Genomic DNA, 25,891 nt, shown 5'->3' with positions numbered 1-25,891 from the left:
AGAGCATGGAATGCGTTGCCAGCAGCAGTTGTGGAAGCAAGGTCATTGGGGACATTTAAGAGACTACTGGACATGCATATGGTCACAGAAATTTGAGGGTGCATACATGAGGATCAGTGGTCGGCACAACATCGTGGGCTGAAGGGCCTGTTCTGTGCTGTACTGTTCTATGTTCTATGTTCTAAATGGAGTACAACATGGATCAGTACTTGGGCTCTAGCTGTTCACAAAATATGTCAATGATTTGGAGTTGGGAACCAAATGTCGAATTTTGTGAATGGTACAAAGCAAAGTGGAATGTGTGTTGTGAGACAGCAGCTACAGGAGAATTTGGCTTAGTTAATAGACAAGAACGTAGTAGGTATAAGATAATGTGGAAAAATGTGAGGTTATGCATTTTAGAGGAGAAACTGATGTGGATTGTATTTCTTAAGAGGCAGTATACTTACCTCCTTGTTGATAAGTAATTGAAGGGTAAAATGCAGGTTCAGTAAGCTATTCGAAAGGCTAAAAGAATGTTAGCCTTTATTGCAAGAATATTTGAATACAGGAGTAATTGACTCAATAGTATCAGTACTTAGTTAGACTGCATCTGGAGTACAGTGTAGTTTTGGATTCCTTATCTCAGGAAAGATATTATTGCCATTGAGGGAGTGCAGTAAATGTTCACTCGACCTGTTCTTGGATTGGCGAGATTGTCCTATGAGGAGAGCTTGGGCAAACTGGTTCTGTATTCTCCAGAATTTCAAAGAGTGACAGGTAATCTCATTGAAATTTACAAAACATTTGAAGGAACAGACGGGTTGGTGCAGGCAAGATGTTTCCGTGACTGGGGAAACTATGAGGCAGCATCCAAGGACAGGTCGAGTGAACATTTACTGCACTCCCTCAATGCCTGAAATTGCATTTCAGGCATAAGCCCTTCATTAGGAATGGGGGATCTCCAGCATCTGCGGTCCTCAATTTCTCATGAAACTAAGAGGACAGTTTAATGATGAGGCAAGGATGGGGTTCCACTTAGGTCTGGGATGAGAGTTGTGAAACTTTGGAATTCTCTACCATCGAAGGCTGTGGAAGCTTAGTCTTTGAGCATGTTAGAGATTGATAGATTTCTAATTACCAGTAGTGTAGGATTATGGGTATAGGGTTGAGTAAAAGACATTGAAGTGTTTGATAATCCATGATTATACAGAATGGAAGGATTGGATTGATAGGCTGAATAGCATTTTTCTGTTTCTTTTAAATGAGAATTCAACCCATACATTACAGTTTTCCAAGTCAGTAGTTTCCCTCCATTAAATGGTTGTTTCACTACAAACTATCTATAATTATAAATATAGCACTTGATGTTCATTTGCATGGATCATTTTAATTGACCAGTTTAAGGGGCATATCTGCTCTTGGGTTTATTACTGTTTGGTGCCTGGTACTTGCAGAGAGAGTTTGTGTAGGCAGAGGACTTCCAAACCCCCAACCACTTCCAATCAAGGGCAGTAGACAAGGGCAGTAGATCCGGGAGACACCATCACCTTCAAGTTCCCTTCCAGGCCATTCACTGTCCCAACTTGGAAATATCATTGTTCCTTCAGTGTGATTGAATCAAAGTCATGGAATTCCCTCCTTAGTGGTAATAAGTGTCTCGATGCAGCATTGGTTCAAGAAGTCAGCTCACCACTACCTTCTCAAAGCCAGCTAAGGAGGGGCAATAAATGCTGGCCCAGCTCATGACTCTCACATCCAATGAGTGAATTTAATAAAAAAAAAGCTGGAGCACATTCCAATTATGTGACTGCCAACAGCTGTTGGCATGAGATTGGTGGAGATTAAAGCAGCAGAAGTAAGGGGACCATTGCAACAATTACTTCAGTTGGAGAGATTAATAGACGAAGGAGAAAATAAGGACTGTAGAAAAATGTGGCACTGAGAAAGCACAACAGATCAGGCAGCATTCAAGGAGCAGGAAAGTCAGTGTTTCGGCTATAAGCCCTTCATCAGGAATCAGATTAATGGATGGGTTGAGTATTGGCAGGGGGTACAACATAAGAATGACTTCTTGGTGGGTGAGTGTGTGTGTGGTGGATACAATGATGTAATTTGTTTAGTGTGCAAAAAGTCAGGAACAGTCATTTGATACATCTTATTGTTTGAAAATTATTCTTTCTGCTAAAAATGAAGATTCACTGGATTTGAATGAACGCTTTTTGGGAGAGCCTTCCAGTTTATGCAAAGAACATTTCAGCAATTATAAATTAAGGAAGAGGTTGGTAACATTGAGTTTTTTTCATGGTCTCACTGCAGTGACCATGCTGTTGTCAAAACTTAGATTCTAAGAAAGAATAGTTATAATGTTGATACGATGTTGAACCCAAGAACAAAATTAGTATTGTTACAAAATGGTTACATTGTTACAAAGGAAGTTAATTCCTTTGATTCAAATGTAAGTTTGGGCCTATGTTTGCCATGTAATTGTTTTTTTAGTTAGTAAGTGCATGTTTAGCACTATGTTTTGAATTCGGAGCAAAGTGCAACTTTCAGCTCAGAAATACAAGTTAAGGTTCTACTGGCCTAAACATCGACTTACGGGATCAAGCAGGCAATATGTAATGTGTTGCCACAAATGTGCATGGGAGTTTAAGACACCTTAACACAGACCTCACGTCGCTGCAGACCAGCGGAAGTGGGTCCTCCTGCATTAACGCCTATGCTTAATTTATACTCCATGTTTAAGTTGGCCCCTGTTGAAAGCATATTTTGATTCCTCAAATATTGACTGACTACACTGATAAATTCTTAAATGATTGTAGCCAGATTGTAACAAAAGTGATTATTCTTCAAATAATATTGAGCCCTTCAGCTGTAAACTGCTGTTTAAACCCTGGAGAAAATTATTTCTAATTATTGTCTCATTACGTGACAGTGAATAAGTCACAATGCCAGACTTCTAACAAAATTTGTATTTCTATTCCTATATTATGGTCTTGTAACTTTTTCCTGGTTGAGAACTTTGATTCTGTTAAAGTGTTCTATGAGATAAAAATTAAAATCCTGCTTACTGTTAACGGTAGCTATAAAAATACTAATTGTAGATAGTTTGAGTCTTTGCTGATTTCAAAATACTTTAAACTCACTAATATTAAATGAGAAACTTTAAAACTAAGCATAATATCAGCATTTGGAAAGTTTTGCAATTTTTGTTCAATTTTAATTTGTTTTTTTTTCCCAGTTTCCAGAGTTTGATGAGCTGTATTGCAAATACTCCTATGTATATGGACATGACTGGGCTCCAACAACAGTGAGTATTGATGTTAGTTTGTTGAGCTCATTGTGGTTACAAACATTTCTCCTATAATTAATAAATGACTGCAAGCTTAGTTACTATGACAATCTGAATTATTTTCCAGTGTGATAAAATTTGAATTCTATTACCTTGGATATTGAGTCATTCTGGAATTACAGCTGCCTTGTAGCATTATTCTTGCATTACAGGAGCTAATTAAAATCATAAGTCCAAATGAAATGTCACTTCAATGGTGATGCAAGCATAATGGTTTCTGTCATTATAAACCAGTGAACTTAATGATTGTGCTATTTTTGTTAATCCAAATATTTAGAATAAGATTATTTCTAAATGAAATAAATTGCTTGAAGATTTCTTTTGGAGCTCCCAAGAAGCTGTTTTTAAGGTTTTTGTTACTAAATAAAACTCTGACCAGAGACTGCACTTCTAACCTAACAATTTAAATATATTGTTAATAAGAGTGCAAGGTAGTGTGCTTTTTGTTGATTTTCAACAGTTTCCATACACCGTGTGTTGTACAAAATGTTCTTTTGTAGAAAATGAATTTTAGAAATGCTGTTTTGAAATAACTGAATGGCTTGAGACACTTTCCTGACATTTTTAGTGACTAAATTTGTTATGTCATTTAACTAATGAGATAGCTTAATGCATTGAGGAGAAAATAACATTCAGAAGCATCATAAATCTACACCTTGCAATGCTGTCACGAGACTTTCAGTAAAGTGAAATGGTTAATGTGTGAAATTTTCGTGCCGTTTCTTTTGGTCTTTAAGAAATAGAAGTATAATAGATTTGTGTGGTAAACCAAAATTTCCTGCGAATCTTGTTTCCATGACAGTGATGCCTATTGAAAATAACTAAATTTTAGATTGGAATTAGAATAAAAAGCTTTCCTTGTAGATCATTTACGTCCTCTCTTCTTGCCTTGTGAAGTCTTTCTTAACTTAATAATTCAGCAATTGCCTCACACACTGAAAGCTTTGAAGGAAATTATATTAATACCTAGCGTTATTATGAACAGAATTGGCACCTCTGTTCTCTCTCTCTCTCAGTTGTTCAATCTTATTGGTATCGTCAATAATAGTCAATGAAGAAATTCCCTACTACTTTTTAAATCATCGATCTTTCAGATACAAGCACAAGTAAACAAAAACATGGAGAAATGTTTTAGGGAAAACAGTTTAAAGCAGAGTGCTGGTTTAAGTCTGGCTCTGTTTGAAAAGTCACCATGAAATTCATCTTTGCATTAGTCTTACACACGGAGATTTCAGGTTTGGCTGTTTGTGATGTAAGTGAACTTGAATTTCACAAATAAATACTTCTTGAAATCAATCATGATGTGAAGGAGTTGTGACAATGTAACGGGGCTATGCCCATGTTATGCTTTGGATTAATTTATTGAAAATTAGTTGTTTTCTCCAGTCATTTGTGCCTTCTAAAATTGCTTGACTAAATGCCTTTAATCCTCTAGAATGTGGTATCAGGTTAATCGTTCGAACAGTCATTTAGGGAAGTCAGGTTTTTAGTTTTATTTCTCCTGCAAAAAAAACAAAATAGATTAGATTAGATTCCCTACAGTGTGGAAACAGGCCCTTCGGCCCAACCAGTCCACACCGACCCTCCGAAGAGTAAACCACCCAGACACTATGGGGCAATTTAGCATGGCCAATCCACCTGACCTGCACATCTTTGGACTGTGGGAGGAAACCAGAGCACCCAGAGGAAACCCACGCAGTCACAGGGAGAACGTGCAAACTCCACACAGACAGTCACCCGAGGCTGGAATCGAACCTGGGACCCTGGTGCTGTGAGGCAGCAGTGCTAACCACTGATCCACTGTGCTGCCCTTAAATATATTTGTGTTAATTCTGTTAGGTGTGTACCTGTAATCATTCTGAACTTCAACTTACACTTCATGGCTAATTTGACCAGAACTTAACATTGCTCATTTCTACAGCTGTTTGCACCAGTGTGTAGTTTCTTGATTGTGATCTGCTCGTTTGCTGGAAACATGTTCAAAGTGTAGAAATGGGACGTTCACCTGTACCAATTTGCACCAGTGCTAAAATTTGTGTCATGATAAAGATTTCATTGCTGATTTCTTCCATTAGCCTCCACACCAAATGACTTCTCACTTCAGTGATTACAATCTTCATCTCAAATTCTATTATTTTAAAAATAATTCTGGAAAAGGGTAGAGCAGATCTAAAAGTTGAAGTTCTAAATTGGAGGAAGGCCAATTTTGACAGTATTATGCGAGAACTTGCAAACGTTGTTTGGGGCAGATATTTGCAGGAAAGGGACAGCTGGAAGAAAATGGGAAGTCTTCAAAAATGAGATAACGAGAATCCAGAGACACTATACTCCAGTTAGGGTGATAGACACGACTGGTAGGTGTAGGGAGTGCTGGATGACTTGAGAAATTGAGGTTTTGGTTAAGAAAAAGAAGGAAGCATATGTCAGGTACAGACAGCAGAAATAAGTCTAAAGGCAGTAGGAGTATACTAAGAGGGAAATCAGGAGGGCAAAAAGGGGACATGAGATAGCTTTGGCAAATAGGGTTAAACAGAGTGCAAAGGAATTTTATAAATACATTAAGGACAAAACGGTAACTAGAGAGAGAATAGGACCCTTCAAAGATCAGCAAGGCAGTCTGTCTGTGGAACCACAGGGGATGGGGGAGACACTAAAACTGTATTTTGTACTAGTATTTATTTGGAGAAGGACATGGACGATATCGAATGTGGGGAAATAGATGATGGCATTTTGAAAAATGTCCATATTACAGAAGAGGTGATGCTGGATGTCTTAAAACATGTAAAAGTCAGTAAATCCCCAGGACCTGATCAGGTGTACCCTAGAACCCTGTGGGAAGTAGGGAAGTGATTTTTGGGCCCCTTGCTGAGGTATGTGTACCATTGATAGTCACAGGTGATGTGCCAGAAGACTGGAGGTTGGCTAAAGTGGTGGGTGTTGGAGAGAACCTGAGGGACAGAATTTACATGCATTTGGAAAGGCACAGACAGATTAAGGATAGTCAACATGGCTTTGTGCATGGGAGATCATGTCTCACAAACTTGATTGAGTTTTTTGAAGAAGTAACAAAGAGGATTGATGAGGGCAGAGCGGTGGATGCGATGTGTACGGACTTCAGTAATGTGTTTGACAAGGTTCCTCATGGTAAACTAGTTAGCAAGGTTAGATCTCATAGAATACAGGGAGAACTCGCCATTGGATACAGAACTGACTTGAAGGTAGAAGACAGAGGGTGGTACTGGAGGGTTTTTTTCAGACTGGAGGTCTGTGACCAGTGGAGTGCCACAAGGATTGGTGCTGGGACCACTACTTTTCATCATTTATATGAATGATTTGGATGTGAGCACAAGAGGAATTGTTAGTAAATTTGCAGATGACACCAAAATTGGAGGTGTAGTGGACAGCGAAGAAGGTTGCCTCAGACTACACTGGGATCTTGATCAGATGGGCCAGTGGCAGATGGAGTTTAATTTAGATAAATGCGAGGTGTTGCATTTTGGAAAGGCAAATCAGAGCAGGACTTATACACTTAATGGTAAGGTCCTGGGGAGTGTTGCTGAACAAAGAGACCTTGGAGTACAGGTTCATAGCTCCTTGAAAATTGAGTCACAGGTAGATAGGATAGTGAAGAAAGCATTTAGTATACTTTCTTTCATTGGACAGAGCATCGAGTTGGGAGGTCATGTTGCGGCTTTATAGGATATTGGTTCAGCCACTTTTGGAATAATTGCGTGCAATTCTGGTTCCCCTCCTTTCGGAAAGATGTTTGGAAACTTGTGGAGGAATCGGATTATGGGAGTTTGGATCAGTAATGGCTTGTTGAAAGAAGACAGAGGGTGGTGGTTGATGGGAAATGTTCATCCTGGAGTCCAGTTACTAGTGGTGTACCGCAAGGGTCGGTGTTGGGTCCACTGCTGTTCGTCATTTTTATAAACGACCTGGATGAGGGTGGAGAAGGGTGGGTTAGTAAATTTGCAGATGACATTAAGGTCGGTGGAGTTGTGGATAGTGACGAAGGATGTTGTAAGATACAGAAAGGAATAGATAAGCTGCAGAGCTGGGCTGAGAGGTGGCAAATGGAGTTTAATGCGGACAAGTGTGAGATGATTCACTTTGGTCAGAGTAACCGGAATGCAAAGTACTGGGCTAATGGTAAGATTCTTGGTAGTGTAGATGAGCAGAGGGATCTTGGTGTCCAGGTACACAGATCCTTGAAAGTTGCCACCCAGGTTGACAGGGTCGTTAAGAAGGTATACAGTGTTTTAGCTTTTATTAATAGAGGGATCGAGTTCCAGAACCATGAGGTTATGCTACAGCTGTAAAAAACTCTGGTGCGGCCGCACTTGGAGTATTGTGTGTACAGTTCTGGTCACCGTATTATAAGAAGGATGTGTAAGCTGTGGAAAGGGTGCAGAGGACGTTTACTAGGATGTTGCCTGGTATGGAGGGAAGGTCTTACGAGGAAAGGCTGAGGGACTTGAGGCTGTTTTCATTGGAGAGAAGAAGGTTGAAAGGTGACTTAATAGAGACATATAAGATAATCAGAGGGTTAGATAGGGTGGACAGGGAGAGCCTTTTTCCAAGTATGGTGACAGCGAGTACGAGGGGGCATAGCTTTAAATTGAGGGGTGATAGATATAGGACAGATGTCAGAGGTAGTTTCTTTATTCAGAGAGTAGTAAGGGTATGGAATGCTTTGCCTGCAACGGTAGTAGATTCGCCAACTTTAAGTGCATTTAAGTCGTCATTGGACAAGGATATGGATGTACATGGAATAGTGTAGGTTAGATGGGCTTAAGATTGGTATGACTGGTCGGCGCATCATCGAGGACCGAAAGACCTGTACTGCGCTGTAATGTTCTATGTAAGATTTACAAAGGTATTGCCAGGGTTGGAGAATTTGAGCTACAGAGAGAGGCTATCTAGGCTGGGGCTGTTTTCCCTGGAGCATTGGAGGCTGAAGAGTGACCTTCTAGAGGTTTGTAAAATCATGAGGGGCATGGATAGGGTTATCAGGGTGGGGGAATCCAGAACTAGAGGCCATCGGTTTAGGGTGAGAGGGGGAAAATTTAAAAGGGACCGAAGGGGCAACTTTTTCATGCAGAATGTGGTGTGTGTGTGTATGTGTGTGTGTGTGTGCACTGAGCTGTCAGAAGATTTGGAGGCTGGTACAGTTACAACATTTGAAAGGCATCTGGCTGGGTACATGAATAATAAGGGCTGAGAGGAATATGGCAAAAGTGAGAACTGCAGATGCTGGAAATCAGAGTTTAGATTAAAGTGGTGCTGGAAAAGCACAGCAGGTCAGGCAGCATCTGAGGAGCAGGAAAATCGACTTCGGGCAAAAGCCCTTCATTAGGAATAAGAACAGGAATTGCTGGAGAAACTCAGCAGGTCTGGTAGCATCTGTGGAAAGAAAGAAGAGTTAATGTTTAAAGTCAGTGACCTTTCAGAATGTCCACTGAACTAGAAATATTAACCCTGTTTTTTCTCTACAGATACTGCTCGGCCTGCTGAGTTCCTCCACTTGCTATTTTAACATCAGTACAGTGTCAGGACAAACATTGATTCTAGATTTTGTCTGTTTACGTGATAACCTGAATGTTAGTTTAAAATTAAACTGCTTTGTTAATTGACTGTGTTTCATTTGGCAATATAGTGGTGATCCTTTGATATATTTTGGATTTATAAGGTAGGGTTGTAGTCTCATGGTTAGACATGGGTGGACATTTGTTTCTTGTCAAGCCATTGTTTAAATTGGACATTTCGCGTACAGTAAACATTGTTTGGATCAGTACCCTTGATAAACTGGTAAAATTATAAACTGAAAGTTTACTGCATTATCGTGATCTACTGCAATGTCCGAATAGTCAGTTGAGGGTGTGAGTGAGAAGACGCTTTGGTAAGTTTTACGTAAGGCAGAGTTTTCTTATTATTTGTGATATATGCTGTGAATAAACTATAAGTGATATACCCCCCTGTATAACAGTTTTATTTCTTAGTGTGTGTTTTTACATTGATAAAGTGGAACTCTTGATCAGCCGGCACACTCCTGGTCCCCTGGGTACCGGTTACGAAGGTAAACTGGCCAAAAATATAAGGGAGGATAGTAAAAGCTTTTTTAGGTATGTGAAAGGCAAAAAAATGGTTAAGACTAAAATTGGGCCCTTGAAGACAGGGGAATGTATTACAGGGAACAAAGAAATGGCAGAAGAGTTGATTTGGTACTTCAGATCTGTGTTCACTGGGGAAGACACAAGCAATCTCCCAGAGGTAACAGTGGCTGAAGGACCTGAACTGAAGGGAATTTATATTTGCCAGGAATTGGTGTTGGAGAGACTGTTAGGTCTGAACGTTGATAAGTCCCCGGGTCCTGAAGGAGGTGGCTCGAGAAATCGTGGATGCGTTGGTGATTATTTTCCAGAGTTCGATAGATTCGGGATCAGTTCCTGTGGATTGGAGGGTGGCTAATGTTGTACCACTTTTTAAGAAAGGTGGGAGAGAGAAAGCAGGAAATTATAGACCAGTTAGTTTGACCTCAGTGGTGGGAAAGATGCTGAAGTCTATTATAATAGACAATAGGTGCAGGAGTAGGCCATTCAGCCCTTCGAGCCTGCACCGCCATTCAATATGATCATGGCTGATCATTCCTAATCAGTATCCTGTTCCTGCCTTATCTCCATAACCCTTGATTCCACTATCTTTGAGAGCTCTATCCAACTCTTTCTTAAATGAATCCAGAGACTGGGCCTCCACTGCCCTCTGGGGCAGAGCATTCCACACAGCCACCACTCTCTGGGTGAAGAAGTTTCTCCTCATCTCTGTATTTTTACCCCGTATTTTTAAGCTGTGTCCTCTGGTTCGGCACTCACCCATCAGCGGAAACATGTTTCCTGCTGCCAGAGTGTCCAATCCTTTCATAATCTTATACGTCTCAATCATTATAAAGGATGAAATTACGACACATCTGGATAGTAGTAACAGGATAGGTCAGAGTCAGCATGGATTTATGAAGGGGAAATCATGCTTGACTAATCTTCTAGAATTTTTTGAGGATGTAACTCTGAAGATGGACAATGGAGATCCAGTAGATGTAGTGTACCTGGACTTTCAGAAAGCTTTTGATAAAGTCCCACATAGGAGGTTAGGGCGCATGGTATTGGGGGCAAAGTACTAACTTGGATTGAAAGTTGGTTGGCTGACAGGAAACAAAGTGTAGTGATAAACGGCTCAATTTCGGAATGGCAGGTAGTGACAGTATCGCAGGGATCGGTACTGGGACCGCAGCTTTTTACAATATATATTAATGATTTAGAAGATGGTATTAGTGATAACATTAGCAAATTTGCTGATGATACTAAGCTGGGTGGCAGGGTGAAATGTAAGGAGGATGTTAGGAGATTACAGGCTGACCTGGACAGGCTGGGTGAGTGGACAGATGCATGGCAGATGCAGTTTAATGTGGATAAATGTATGGTTATCCACTTTGGTGGCAAGAACATGAAGGCAGATTACTACCTAAATGGAATCAATTTAGGTAAAGGGGCAGTACAAAGAGATCTGGGTGTTCTTGTACACCAGTCAATGAAGGTAAGCATGCAGGTACAGCAGGTAGTGAAGAAGGCTAATAGCATGCTGGCCTTCATAACAAGAGGGATTGAGTATAGAGGCAAAGAGATTCTTTGTACAGGGCCCTGGTGAGACCACACCTGGAGTATTGTGTGCAGTTCTGGTCTTCAAATTTGAGGAAAGACATTCTGGCTGTTGAGGGAGTGTAGCGTAGGTTCACGAGGTCAATTCCTGGAATGGCGGGACTACTTTACGCTGAAAGACTGGAGCGACTGGGCTTGTATATCCTTGAGTTTAGAAGACTGAGAGGGGATCTGATTGAGACATATAAGATTATTAAAGGATTGGACGCTCTGGAGGCAGGAAACATGTTTCAGCTGATGGGTGAGTGCCGAACCAGAGGACACAGCTTAAAAATACGGGGTAGACCATTTAGGACAGAGATGAGGAGAAACTTCTTCACCCAGAGAGTGGTGGCTGTGTGGAATGCTCTGCCCCAGAGGGCAGTAGAGGCCCAGTTTCTGGATTCATTTTAAGAAAGAGTTGGATAGAGCACTCAAGGATAGTGGAATCAAGGGTTATGGAGATAAGGCAGGAACAGGATACTGATTAAGGATGATCAGCCATGATCATATTGAATGGTGGTGTAGGCTCGAAGGGCAGAATGGCCTACTCCTGCACCTATTGTCTATTGTCTATTAATAAAATTTTTGCTTTACTGTTAATACTAAGGAAACAACTTTCAATTTCCAAATGTTCTATCTATTGTCCAGGTGCTAATTCTTGTTTGAGTGCTGCTCTGTAATTATTATTGGCAGTTTTCTAATACTCATTCAAATGGACTAATATGCCTGTATATACGTGAACCCTTACAGTAAGTATGGATTCACAAGATGCACTTCTAACCCTGCCAGTCCTCACCCAGTACATGTGTGTTTTGTGGCAATCGTTCAATAACATTCAGAAATTATTTTTCTTCTTCCTACTTCCCCACAACTAAAGATAGTCTCCCAACAGCAGTCGAAGATCTGATCAGCAAGCCCTGCACTAACCAGAGATCCTTCCTCATACCTTCTGCAATATATTGCTTAATAGTTTTAACTTTCAAGGATACAACTATCTTTTCACCACAGAAAATGTTGTTTTCCTTATATTTAAATAATATTTATACAATAAAAAAGTAAATTTAGCATAATTTTATATCCCTGTGCCCATTTTGAATTTTGAAATAATTTCCATACCTGCCATAGTACACCATACTTGTTCTAGTGCTTTGAGAAATAAAACCAAAATAACGAATATCCTATTGGAGTTGATTGCCTAATTTCCCATTGCTAAATGATGTAGCTTGAAAATCAGTTTAAAGAAAATGAAAATTCCTAATAATACTTTACATCGTACATTCTTCTGCAAATTACAGGTAAAATAGCCCCAGCCAATTCAGCCTCTCCCTATAGCTCAAACCCTCCAACTTTGGCACTTGCAAAACTTTTCTGCATCCTTTCAAGTTCAACAACATCTTACCTATAGCAGGGAGACCAGAATTGATCACAGAATTCCAAAAGTGGCCTAACCAATATCCTGTGCAGCCGCAACATGACATCCCAACTCCTATGCACCAACCAATAAAGGCAATTGTACCAAAGACCTTCTTCACTATCCTGTCTACCTGTGACTCCACCTTCAAGGAGCAATGAACCTGCACCCCAAGGTCTTTTTGTTTAGCTACATTCGCCAGGACCTATGATTAAGTGTACAGTCCTGCCCTGATTTGCCTTACCAAAATGCAACATCTCGTTTTATTGAAATTAAACTCCTCTGCCATTCCTTGGCCCATCTGATCGCAGTCCCGTCGTAAATTTACTAACCATTCTCCTATTTTCACATCAATATCATTTATATAAATGACAAAAATCTTCGATCCTTGTAGCACACTGCTGGTCACTGACCTCCAGTCTGAAAAACGACCCTCCATCACCACCTTCTGTCTCTACCTTCAACTAGGTAAAAACAATGACTGCAGATGCTGGAAACCAGATTCTGGAGTAGTGGTGCTGGAAAAGCACAACAGTTCAGGCAGCATCCCAGGAGCAGTAAAGTCGACGTAGCAAAGAGTACAATGGGTGGATGGGGGTGGGATGAAGGTGATAGGTCAGAGAGGAGGGTGGAGTGGATAGGTGGAAAAAAAGATAGGCAGGTAGGACAAGTCATGGGGACAGTGTTGAGCTGGAAGTTTGGAACTGGGGTGAGGTGGGGGAAGGGGAAATGAGGAAACTGTTGAAGTCCACATTGATGCCCTGAAGTGTTCCGACTTGGAAGATGAGGCGTTCTTCCTCCAGGCATCGGGTAATGAGGGAGTGGCGATGAAGGAGGCCCAGGACCTCCATGTCCTCGGCAGAGTGGGAGGGGGAGTTGAAATGTTGGGCCACAGGACAGTGTGGTTGATTGGTGCTGGTGTCCCAGAGATGTTCCCTAAAGTGCTCTGCTAGGAGGCATCCAGTCTCTTCACCTTCATCCACCTATTATACTCTTTGCAACCTTCCCCCACCCTCCTCCCTAACCTATCACCTTCATCCCCACCCCCATTCACCTATTGTACTCTATGCTACTTTCTCCCCACCCCCACTCCTCTCATTTATTTCTCCACCCATCAGGCACTCTGCCTGTATTCCTGATGAAGGGCTTTTGCCCGAAACATTGATTTTACTGCTCCTCGGATGCTGCCTGAACTGCTGTGCTTTTCCAGCACCACTAATCCAGAATTCAGTCTCTACCTTCAAGCCAGTTTTGTATACAAATGGCTAACGTTCCCTGGATTCTATGGAATCTAACCTTGCTAACCAGTCTATCATGAAGAACCTTGTCAAATGCGAGCTGAGACCTGACCAACATTTTATGTAGTTCCAGCATAAAGTCCCTGGAACTGTATAAAAGATCTTAAACTCTGTGCCTTTTAACTACTTTGTCTGCTGACCCACTACTTTTAAAGAACTGGTATGCATGCAGACCAATACCCCTTGATCTTCATCTTCAGCAGGTCTGGCAGTATCTGTGGTGAGAAAGCTGTCAGTGTTTTGGGTCCAGTGACCCTTTTTCAGAACAGTTCTGATGCAGCCAGACCTATTGAATTTCTCCAGCCTATTTTTCTTTCTGGGATCCACAGTTGTTTGTTCCACCTGATATTTGGCACTCTTCATGTATTCCCTTGCCTTGTTTGTCCTGCCCAAGTACATCACTGCACACTTATCCAGATTGAATTCCATTTGCCACTATTCAGTCAGTCTATATCATCCCGTAATCTAAGGCTATCATCCACACTATTTACCGCTCCATCGACTTAGTATAACCTGGAAACGTACTGATGCACCCTCCCATATTCATAGAACATATAACATTACAGCCCTTTGGCTTTCAATGTTGCACTGACTCGTGAAACCAATCTGAAGCCTACCTAACCTACACTATTCCACTATCATCCATATACTTATCCAATGACCATTTAAATGCCCTTAAAGTTGGCAAGTCTACCACTGTTGCAGGCAGGGCATTCCACGTCTTACTGCTCTCTGAGTAAAGAGCCTACCTCTGACACATGCCCTATATCTATCACCCCTCAATTTAAAGCTATGTCCCCTCGTGCCATCACCATCTGAGGAAAAAGGCACTCACTGTCCACCCTATCTAATTCTCTGATCATCTTGTAAGTCACCTCTTAATCTTCTTCTCTCAAACGAAAACAGCCTCAAGTCCCTCAGCCTTTCCTCATAAGACCTTCCCTCCATACCAGGCAGCATCCTGGTAAATCTCCTCTGCATCCTTACCAATGCTTCCACGTCCTTCCTATAAGCAGCGACCAGAACTCTACGCAATGCTGCAAGTGTGGCCGCACTAGAGTTTTGTACAGTTGCAACATGACCTCATGGCTGCAAAGCTCAACCTCTCTACCAATAAAAGCTAACACAACCTATGCTGCCTTAACAACCCTATCAACCTGGGTGGCAACTTTCAGGGATCTATGCACATGGACACTGAGATCTCTCTGCTCATACACACTACCAAAAATCTTACCATTAGCCCAGTACTCTGTATTCTTGCTACTCCTTCCAAAGTGAATCAGCTCACATTTTTCTGCAATAAACTTCATTTGCCACCTCTCAGCCCAGCTCTGCAGCTTTTCTATGTCCCTCTGTAACTTGCAACATCATTCCGCACTGTCCATAACTCCTTCGACTTTAGTGTCATCTGCAAATTTACTAATCCATCTTTCTAAGCCTTCTTTCAGGTCATTTATGAAAATGACAAACTGCAGTGGCCCCAAAACGGATTCTTGCGGTACACCATTAGTAACTGAACTCCAGGCTGAATGTTTCCCATCAACCACCACCTTCTGTCTTATTTCAGCTGATCTAAAGCACTAAATCACCCTCAGTATTTTCTGCAATAGCCTACCGTGGGGAACCTTGTCAAATGTTTTAACTGAAATCCATACACACCGCATCACCTGCTTTACCCTCATCCACCTGTTTTGTCACCTTCTCAAAAACCTCAATAAGATTTGTGAAGCATGATCTATCCTTCACAAAACCATGTTGACTATCCCGAATCAAATTATTCCTTTCCAGATGATTATAAGTCCTACCTCTTATAATCCTTTCCAACATTTTACTCACAACTGAAATAAGGCTCAATGGTCTGTAATTACCAGGGTTGTCTCTACTCCCCTTCTTGAACAAGGGGACAACATTTGCTATTCTCCAATCTTCTGACACTATTCCTGCAGACAATGACAACATAAAGATCAAAGCCAAAGGCTCTGCAATCTCCTCCCTAGCGTCCCAGAGAATCCTAGGATAAATCTCATCCAGCCTGGGGACCTATCCAGAATTGCTAACACCTCCTCCTTATGAACCTCAATTCTGTGTAGTCTAACTGCATGTATCTTAGTATTCTCCTCAACAACATTGTCTTTTTTCCTGTGTAAATACTGACGAAAAATATTAATTTAGCACCTCTCTTATCTCTTCAGACTCCACGCACGACTTCCTACTATTCTCCTTGACTGGCCCTAATTTTACTCTAGTTATTCTTCTATTCCTGACATACATATAGAAAGCTTTAGGGTTTTCCTTGATCCTACCTGCCAAAGGCTTCTCCTATCCCCTCCTGGCTCTTCTTAGCTCTCTCTTTACATCCTTCCTGGCTAACTTGTAACACTCAACCGCCCTAACTGAGCCTTCATGTCTCATCTTTATATAAACCTCCTTCTTCCTCTTGACAAGAGATTCAACTTCTTTAGTAAACCACAGCTCCCTCGCTTGACCACTTCCTCCCTGCCTGACAGGTACATACTTATCAAGGACACACAGTAGCTGTTCCTTGAACAAGCTCCATATTTCAATTGTGCCCATCCCCTGCAGTTTCCTTCTCCATTCTATGCATGCTAAATCTTGTCTAATCGCATCATAATTACCTTTTCCCCCAGCTATAACACTTGCCTTTTGGTGTATACCTATCCCTTTCCTTCGCTAAAGTAAATGTAACCGACTAGTAGTCACAATCACCAAAGTGCTGACCTACCTCCAAATCTAATACCCGACCCAGTTCATTATCCAGTACCAAATCCAATGTTGCCTCTTGTTGGCCCACCTACATACGGTGTCAAGAAGCCCTCCTGTACACGTTGGACAAAGATTGACCTATCTAAGGTACTCGAACTACAGTGTTTTCAATCAATATTTGGAAAGTGAAAGTCCCCTATAATAACTACCCTGTTACTTTTGCTCCTATCCAAAATCATCTTTGCAATACTTTCCTCTACATCTCTGGAACTTCTTGGAGACCTATAGAAAACTCCCAACAGGGTGACCTCTCCTTTCGTGTTCTAACCTCAACCCACGAGATATCATCAAATGTCCTTTCTGCCACCATAATACTGTTCTTGACTAATAATGTCACACCTCCCCCTCTTTTACCACTTCCCTGTTCTTACTGAAACATCTAAATCTTGGATGTATTGTCCCAGTATAACTGGTGTTCCTCATCATTTACTAGTGGTAGCTGGTCATGTCTTTTGGTGGCTAGAATTATCTTTACTATTCTTTCCTCTACTTCTCAAGAACTGTTCAGAGGTCTAAAGAAAACTCCCAACAGGGTGACCTTTCCTTTCCTGTTTCTAACCTTAGCCCATACTACCTCAGTAGACAAGTCCTCAAACGTCCTTCGTGCCATCTTCTCCGTTCTTACTTAAACCTCTAAATCCCGGAACCTGGACCAACCATTCCTGTTCCTGCTCTATTCATGTCTCCGAAAATGGCCACAACATTGAAGTCCCAGGTACGAACCCATACTGCAAGTTCACCCACCTTATTCCGGATGCTTCTGGCGTTGAAGTAGACACACTTCAAACAACCTTCCTGCTTGCTGATACACTCCTATGATCTTGAAACCTTGTTTACAGATGACACAACAAGTTTTCAGATGACACAAAGATTGGTGTAGTAGAAAGCATAAGGGACTGTTGGAGAATACAGCAGAATACAGACAGACTGGAGAGTTGGGCAGAAAGGTAGCAGATGGCTTTCAATCCAGACAAATGTGAGGTGATGCATTTAGGGAAGTCTAATTCTAGAGCAAATTATACAATGAATGGAAGAGCCTTGGGAAAAGTTGATGAGCAGAGAGATCTGGGACTGTAGATCCATTGTACCCTGAAGGTTGCTGCACAGGTGGATAGAGTGGTCAAGAAGGCCTATAGTATGCTTGCCTTCATTGGATGGGGTATTGACTATAAGAGCTGGCAAGTCATGTTAAAATTGTACAAGACATTGGTTCTGCCGCATTTAGAATACTGTGTACAGTTCTGATCGTCACATTACCAAAAGTATGTGGATGCTTTGGAGAGGGTGCAGAGAAGATTTGTGAGAATGTTGCCTGCTATGGAAGGTGCTAGCTATGAAGAGAGGTTGAGTAGGTTAGGTTTATTTTCACTAGAAAAAAGATGGGGGGGGCCTGATTGAGGTTTACAAAATCATGAAGGGTATGGACAGGGTGGATAGAGACAAGCTTTTTCCCAGGGTGAAGGATTCAATAACGAGAGGTCATGCTTTCAAGGTGAGAGGTGGAAAGTTGAAGGGGGATACATGCGGCAAGTACTTCACACAGAGGGTGGTGGGCGTTTGGAACGCGTCGCTAGCAGAGGTGGTAGAGGCAGTCACAGTAGATTCATTTAAGCTGGACAGATGTATGAGTAGATGGGGAGCAGAGGGATACAGATGCTTAGGAATTGACTGACAGGTTTAGACAGTACATTTGGATCGGCTCAGGCTTGAAGGGCCGATGGGCCTGTTCCTGGGCTGTAAATTTTCTCGGTTCTTTGTTCTAACCAACCCCACATGCTATCTTATTCGCCACTGTCTGTAAGAAAGTACAGGGTGCGAAGGTGCCAGTGTTGGACTGGGGTGGAGATAGTCAGACATTCACATGACACCAAGTTTTAGTCCAACAGGTTTATTTGAAATCACAAGCTTTGGAGTGTTGTTCCTTAGTCAGGAGAAGTGTTCCTGGGCTGTAAATTTTCTTTGTTCTTATTCATGACCTTGTTACTCTCAACCTCCTGTACACTGGAGTAACAATGCAGGTTCCCATCCTTCCCACTCTCCTCTACTGCCGGCCCCCCCCCCCATATTAGAACTCCTCTGGTTCAGGTGTGGGCCATCCTCTATGTAGAGGTCCACATTTAAGTCCAAATCATTTATTTGTATAAAAATACCAAAGGCCACAGAACTCAGCCCTTTGGGACCCCACTAGATACAGGTTTCCAGCCCCTTCTGCTTCCTTGTACAATACTCTGCTGTTTCTCATCCAATTTGCCAATTTTCTTTAGATCTCACCGGCTCTTACCTTTGCAATTAGACTCACTTGCAGGACTTTATCAAAAGCCTGGCTGAAATCAAAGTAGATCATGTCAAATGTGTTGCTCTCATGTACACACCTAGTTACCTCTGAAAAATTCAATCAAGTTGGTCAGGCAGGACCATTTAAAACAAAAACAGGCTGAGTCTTCATGATGAATCCCGGTCTCTCCAATTGCAGATTTATTCAGTCCCGCAGGATTACTTTCAATAGTTTCCTCATCACTGACTTAGACTGACTGGTCTACCGTTTCCTTGTTTATCCTTTCCCTTCCTTTCCTCCTTCCTACCATGTCCTGTGGGAATCTCTCCTGTGGTCTATTTTCTTCCTTGTCTCATTCAGCAGCCTGGGATACATTTCATCTGGCCCTAAATATTTATCTACTTCTAAGCCTGCCAGACCATTCAGAATTTCCATTCTATTTGTGCTAATTTCTTTAATTTCATTACAGTTCTTCTTCAATTTCTATATGTATATTGTGTTTCTCTTTATCCAATCCTGTATATCCCTTACAACCTGGATTTGTTGATCCCTTCTTTATTGGAACATCTTAGTACTGTGCCCTCCTGATTTCCTCCTTAGATGCATAGACTGTTCTGATACTGATTTACCTAAAAATATCTGCTCTCAGTACACTGGCCAAATCGTAGCTGACTTTATTAAAATAGGTTCCCCGTTTCAGAATATTCCCATCCTTTGTTCTTTTCCATAACAAGTTTGAATCTAATGGAAATACGATCACTGTATGCAAAATGCACCCGACTGATACTTTAAATACTTGGCCGGCTTCATTACCTAACATTAAGTCCATGACTGCACCCTCTCTTGCTGCACTTCATGGAATTCCCTACATTATGGCCCATCCAATCCGCACTGACCCTCAAAGAGTGTCCCACCCCTGTCTCTGTAACCTGGCATTTCTGTGACCAATCCACCTAATCTGCACATCTTTGGACTGTGGGAGGAAACCGGTGCACCTGGTGGAAACTGACACAGAACAGGTGAGAACTTGTAAATTCCACACACACAAATCCAAAACTGGATTTGAATCCAGGTCTCTGGGCCTGTTAAGCAACATTACTAACCATTGTGCCTCTGTGCACTCATGCTGTCACTCCACTCACTCACTTCAGGATTCATTTTCAGAATTCTGCCCTCCATAAACTTTTCACACCATGACTACCCCAGTTAGTTAGATATTGAAATCTCCCATTGTCACTACCCTATTACTTCTACAGTTCTCTGAAATGCGCCTACATACCTGCTCCTCTATTTCTCTCAATTAGTGGGGACGTATAATACACTCCCAGCATTATGATTGCTCCTTTTTTGTTATTTTTTTTAAGCTCTACCTTTATGGCTTCATTTGAGGAGCCTTCTAAGATCGTCTCTGCTTGCTGCTGTAATTGATTCCCTGATCAATATTATGTCACCACCTGTCCTGTCTCCCCTGATGATGATTTCAAATCACAAGATTCTGAGGGGACTTAACATGATTGATTATTCTAGGTTGTTTCTCCTCATGGTGTCATCTAAAATCACAGATCAAAGTTTAATAGCAAATCATTCATTTAAAAAAAAATGAGAAGCAGGTTTCCTCGAGAGGAGTGAAAACTGAGTCATTGAATTCATTAAAATCTGAGATGGACAAACTCTTAGGGGTGGCAGGAGTTATAGGAACCAGGTGTGAAAACATAGTTAAGATCAACATTACTTGTGATCTTTATTGAAGGCTTGAGAGACTGTCTGACATTGTGGCTCCTCATGTTCTTAATTTGCTTGACCACGGAAAATATAAAAAAATTTGCATGTTAAAGGTTACATGGTAGACTACTGCAAAAAATACGGAGGTATGGCATTGAGGGTGAGTTGGAGGTTTGGATTAGGAGTTGGCTGGCTGGAAGAAGACAGTAGCAGTGGTGGACTCTTCCTCATTATGGGCATTTAGCGGGCATTGGATAGGCATATGGAGGATAGTGGGCTAGTGTAGGTTAGGTGAGCTTGGATCGGCGCAACATTGAGGGCCGAAGGGCCTGTACTGCGCTGTATTCTTCTATGTTCTATATTCTAAATGAGTAATTGACATTGTTTGAATACCATGTATATGATACAAAAATGATACTTTACTTTTGCTTTAACATTTTGAAACTGTTAATGATTACTTTTAAGGAATGCAATGTACTCTTATTAAAAGTGTTGAAATATATACTACAGTGAAAAATGTTCTCAGTTGTATTTTTGTTATCGCATGTCGGAAAGCAATTGAGAACCAGTAATGACTACGTGATGTTCGCTGAGCTGCAAAGTTGATTTGCAGACTTTTCCTCCCCTATCTAGGTGACACTTTAGCAGGACTTCATAGGAGGATCCAAAGTACTGAAAAACAGTGTTCTGGAATTTATTTAGTTCTGTTTCTGCTGCTTCTGGTTGTTCATTGTAGTAGCCGGTGTCTAGGTCAATGTGCTTGTTGATGGAGTCCATAGTGCCAGCATGACCTAGTCCCCATATACCAGCCACTACAATGAACAACTGGAAGCAGCAGAAACGGAACCAAATAGATTCCAGTTGTTCATTGTAGTGGCTGGTATATGGGGTGAATCACCTCACAGAAAGCTCCAAAGCACTGACGATGTCACCTAGATGGGACAAAACATCTGTAAATCAACTTCCCAGCTTGGTAAACATACCCACAACCACGACACAGCACCCAAACTACAAGTCTTCACACAAACCTTGGACAACATGATGATTACAAGCAAAGGATAGTTATCCAGTACTATCCATCTGTTACTAAAACAATTAATGTAAGTTGAATTAGTTTTGTTACTGTCTTATAGTGCAAAGTTCCAAAAATAGATTGTGGACAGATAGGATGCAAGTCAACTCAGCATTAATTCCTCAATTCAGAAGTTCTTCCATATGAAGGGATCAAATAATCAGTCATGGAATTTCAGCAGCTCCATGGAGGTTTATCTTCAGTAAAATGTGTACTGCTCCTTATTGTAGCAATTGCTATTTTTGTTTTTTTTTAGGGTCTAGAGGAAGGGATATCCCAGATCACCTCTAAAAATAGGGATAGCAGTCAATGCTTTGTGTGGAACTTTCCAATGGAAATCACATTCAAGAGTACCAACCCATTTGGCTGTAAGTGTTTTTTCTTTATTAAATTCAGGAACCCTTTTAAACAAAATGACTCCGCTTTTTAAAAACATTAAGAAATAGGAATACTTGCAAAAAAAGATTTTTTAAAGCCAGCTGTTCAGACAGAATGTGATCCACATCAGGTGAGACTTGAATCAGACCTTTGACCATGATGTGGGGACACTACTACTATCCTGTAAGATGTTCTACTATTTATTTTGGTCGTTACGATACTCCTCTGTGGCTGACATCCTGGTGTGGGATTTTGATCTGCACATTATGGCCGAGATGGAATGCCTTCAATAATGTCACATTTATTGTAGATATTAGTTATCTGAAGCATACACGGTTGCTGAGCACCCATGTTTCCTTCTCTTAAGGGCCACAGATCGTTATAAGTGTGTACGGTGCTGATCTGTTTGGAAATGATGTCGTCCGTGGCTATGGAGGTGTTCATGTTCCCACAACTCCAGGAAGGTGAGTCAGGTCTTTTTTTTTTAAAAGAAATAAATTCATGGTTAGTAGTCCAGCAATTTTGGAAGCATAGACCCAGTGAGGGAAATCAGGAGTGCACATAAAATAGTAATAATGGCAACTTCAGTTTGCAGATTCTGATCCCAGACTGAAACCTATCATATTTGTTTTTTGTGGTTTTAATGAGATGGTCATTCATGAAACACAAACATAAAATGTTGCAGATTCACGTTTAACAATAAAACAGAAGCTCATTACATAGGAGATAAAATAGAATAAGTCAAATCATAACACAAATTTGAAGATTCTGAAGCACACAGTAAAATACATAATCTTATTAATCTTAAAAACCTTCCTTTTCACTACTCTCATCAGAGAGAATTCCCTTCTCTTATATTAATAGGGCTTAATTTAACTGCAGCATCTTAACAATCTGATAGCCTTTTTTGTACAACTGAGCTTAGACCTCAGTTTCAAGTAACCCCTTCAGAGTTGGAACTATACACTTTTGGTTTGAAACTGTTAAATTAAACTGCTTACACAGGTAAACTATTTAACTAACCTAAGCTACCTCCCTTCTCAGGAATAACTGTTTTACATTTTCAGTTTCAACCAAGATTTCTGCACATTTGCTCCAAACAAACTAAAAAGTTTCCAAAAATTTCTAGAATCTTCTATCTGAAAGCCTTCAATATATCTAAAACGTCACAGCTTTTCATCATGCCTCAGACGATGTGATAATAAATTCAATTCAAATGTTGCAGATGACATAAAGCTGGGTAGAAGGGTTGACCTGTGAGGAGGATGCAGAAATCGTTGTGTAATTTGTTAACGTTGAATGAGTGGGAAAATGCTTGGCAGATGTAGTATAATGTGGATGTATGTGAGGTTATCCACTTTTTGGTAGCAAAAACATGCAGTTTGTTATCTGAATGGCAATCGATTTAGAAAGGGGGGGATTCAGTGAGATTTGACAGCCCTTAGACATATGCAGCAGATGAAGGCGGCAAATGTTATGTTGGCCTTCATAGTGGGGATGTCATGCTGCAGTTGTTTAGTGCCTTGGTAAGAACACTTCTGGAATATTGACTATGGAACGAGTGCAACATAATGTTAGGTGAAGGGGTAAATGGGTCTGGGTGGGTTGCTCTTGTTGGGCCGAAGGGCCTGTTTCCACACTAAGTAATCTAATCTAATCCCTCAGCCTCCAATGCTCGAGGGAAAATTGCTCCAGCCTATTTAGCTTTTCCCTATAGCTCAAACCCTCCAACCATGGCAACATCCTTGTAAAGCTTTTCTGAACCCTTTCAAGTTTCACAACATTCTTCCTATAGCAGGAAGACTAGAATTGAGCACAAAACTGGCCTAACCAAAATTCTGTGCAATGACATCCCAACTCTGATACTCAATGCACTGACCAATAAAGGGAAGCATACGTACTGCCTGATTTGCCTTTCCAAAATACAGGACCTCACATTTATCTAAATGAAACTCTATCTACCAGTTCTCAGCCTACTGGCCCGTTTGATGAAGATTCTATTGTACTCGGAGGTAAGCTTCTTGGCTGTCCACCACAGCTTTAGTTTTGGTGTTATCTACAACCTTTATAACCATACCTGTGTTCACATTCAAATCATGTATATAAATGGCAAAAAGCAGTGGACCCAGCATTGATCTTTGTAGCATAGCACTGGTCACAAGCCTCCACTCTGAAAAGCAGCCCTCCACCACCACCCTCTTTCTCCTTCCTACCTTTTGAGTTAGTTCGGTATCCAAATGGCTAGTTCTTCCCATATTCCATGAGATCTAATCCCAGCCAAGGACCAATACCAATCCAAACTAGAGACCCAGACGGACACCCAACGACTATGGGAAGGGCTGAATGACATCACAGGTTCTAGAAAGAGACAGTGCATGATAGCAGGTGATGACACATCCCTCCCAGATAGTCTTAGTGCCCTCTGGGTTTGCTTTGAGCAGAATTTCACTGGAGAGGTAACACCTATTCCAACAAGTTCTGACAAACCTATCCCAACTGTTACTGCATTAGAGGTCAGATCAGTTTTCCTTCATATGAATCCAAGGAAAGCGATGGGGAGTACCAGGCTGTGCACGCAGGGCATGCGCAGATCAACTGGCAGAGGTCTTCTCAGACATCTTCAACCTCTCCCTGCAGCAGGCCACTGTCCCTGCCTGTTTCAAGAGGGCCAACATCATCCATGTCCCTGCAGCATGTCTCAATGACTACCGCCCAGTGGCCCTAACTTCAGCGGTCATGAAGTGCTTTGAAAGGTTGGTCAAGGCATTAATCAACTCCCGTCTCCCCACTACGCTTGACTCAGTCCAGTTTGCCTGTTGGATCAACAGATCCACGTTAGATGCCGTATCACTTGCCCTTCACTCCTCCCTAGAACATCATGATACCAAGAACAACTACATAAGAATCCTACTCATTGATTACAGTTCAGTCTTCAACACTATTATCCCCTCGAGACTGATTACTAAACTTAGTGATCTCAGGCTAAGCCTCACTCTCTGCAACTGGATCCTCAGTTTCCTGACCCACTGGGGACAATAATTTATCCTCACAAATACTCAACATGAGCTTCAGTGCATATCAGGCCCCTACTGAATTCACTTTATCCCCATGACTCTGTTGCCAAATACCAGACTAATGCCATTTACAAGTTCGTTGATGATACCACCATAGTCGGTTGAGTCTCAGATGGCAATGAAACAGACTATAAACGGGAAGTGGAAGACCTGGAAAAATGGTGCACTGACAACAACCTAGCTCTCAATGCCAGCAAAACCAAAGAACTCATTATTGATTTTTGACAGAATGTTACTCATGCCCCCCCCCTTACACATTAACAGCACAGAGATGGGATGAGTGGAGAGTGTCAAGCTCCTGGGAGTGGTCATCCCCAACAAGCTTTCAAAAGCATTCTGTTCGGATGTATCACTACCTGGTATAGCAACTGTACCATTCAAGATCGGAGATGTTTACAGAGAGTGGTGAACTTGGCCCAGACAGTCACAAAGGCTAACCTCCCATCTATAGAATCCACCAACCAGGCCCGCTGTCAAGGAAAAGCCGCCAGCATTCTCAAAGATCCATCCCACTCTGGCGATGTTTTTCTACAACCTCGACCATCAGGGAGAAGGTACAGGAGCCTGAACACACACACCAGCTGGTTTCGAAACAGTTTCTACCCTACTGTTGTTAGAACACTGAATGGACTAACAAACTCTTAACATTTGCCTATACCTGTGTTTTTGTTTTTGCAACTGTTTATCTATTATTTACTTATCTATGCTACTTGACTATGTGATCTGCCTTTATTGCTCACAAGATAAAGCTTTTTACTATGCCTCAGGTCACATGACAAATAAATTCAATTCAATTCAATAATTGGTCTACCATGTGGAATTTTGTTGAACACCGTACTGGTCCATTTA

At 41.4% G+C, this 25,891-nt stretch overlaps 1 protein-coding gene across 2 annotated transcripts in view; it reads left to right on the top strand.

The window, feature by feature from the left end:
- b9d1 (B9 protein domain 1) overlaps window positions 1–25,891 on the top strand; it is a 38,635-nt gene that overhangs the window by 3,346 nt on the left and 9,398 nt on the right. For both annotated transcript variants that reach the window (XM_043711237.1, XM_043711236.1), the window contains exons 2-4: window positions 3,224–3,292; window positions 21,847–21,958; window positions 22,336–22,432. In XM_043711237.1, the coding sequence (XP_043567172.1) occupies window positions 3,224–3,292; window positions 21,847–21,958; window positions 22,336–22,432 (278 nt within the window). The remainder of the gene's footprint in view (window positions 1–3,223; window positions 3,293–21,846; window positions 21,959–22,335; window positions 22,433–25,891) is intronic.

This window comes from Chiloscyllium plagiosum, chromosome 21 (assembly GCF_004010195.1).
Source record: "Chiloscyllium plagiosum isolate BGI_BamShark_2017 chromosome 21, ASM401019v2, whole genome shotgun sequence".
NCBI lineage: Eukaryota > Metazoa > Chordata > Chondrichthyes > Orectolobiformes > Hemiscylliidae > Chiloscyllium > Chiloscyllium plagiosum.
The sequence above is the reverse complement of the archived record's forward strand: the minus strand, read 5'-3'. Positions and strand labels throughout refer to the sequence as shown.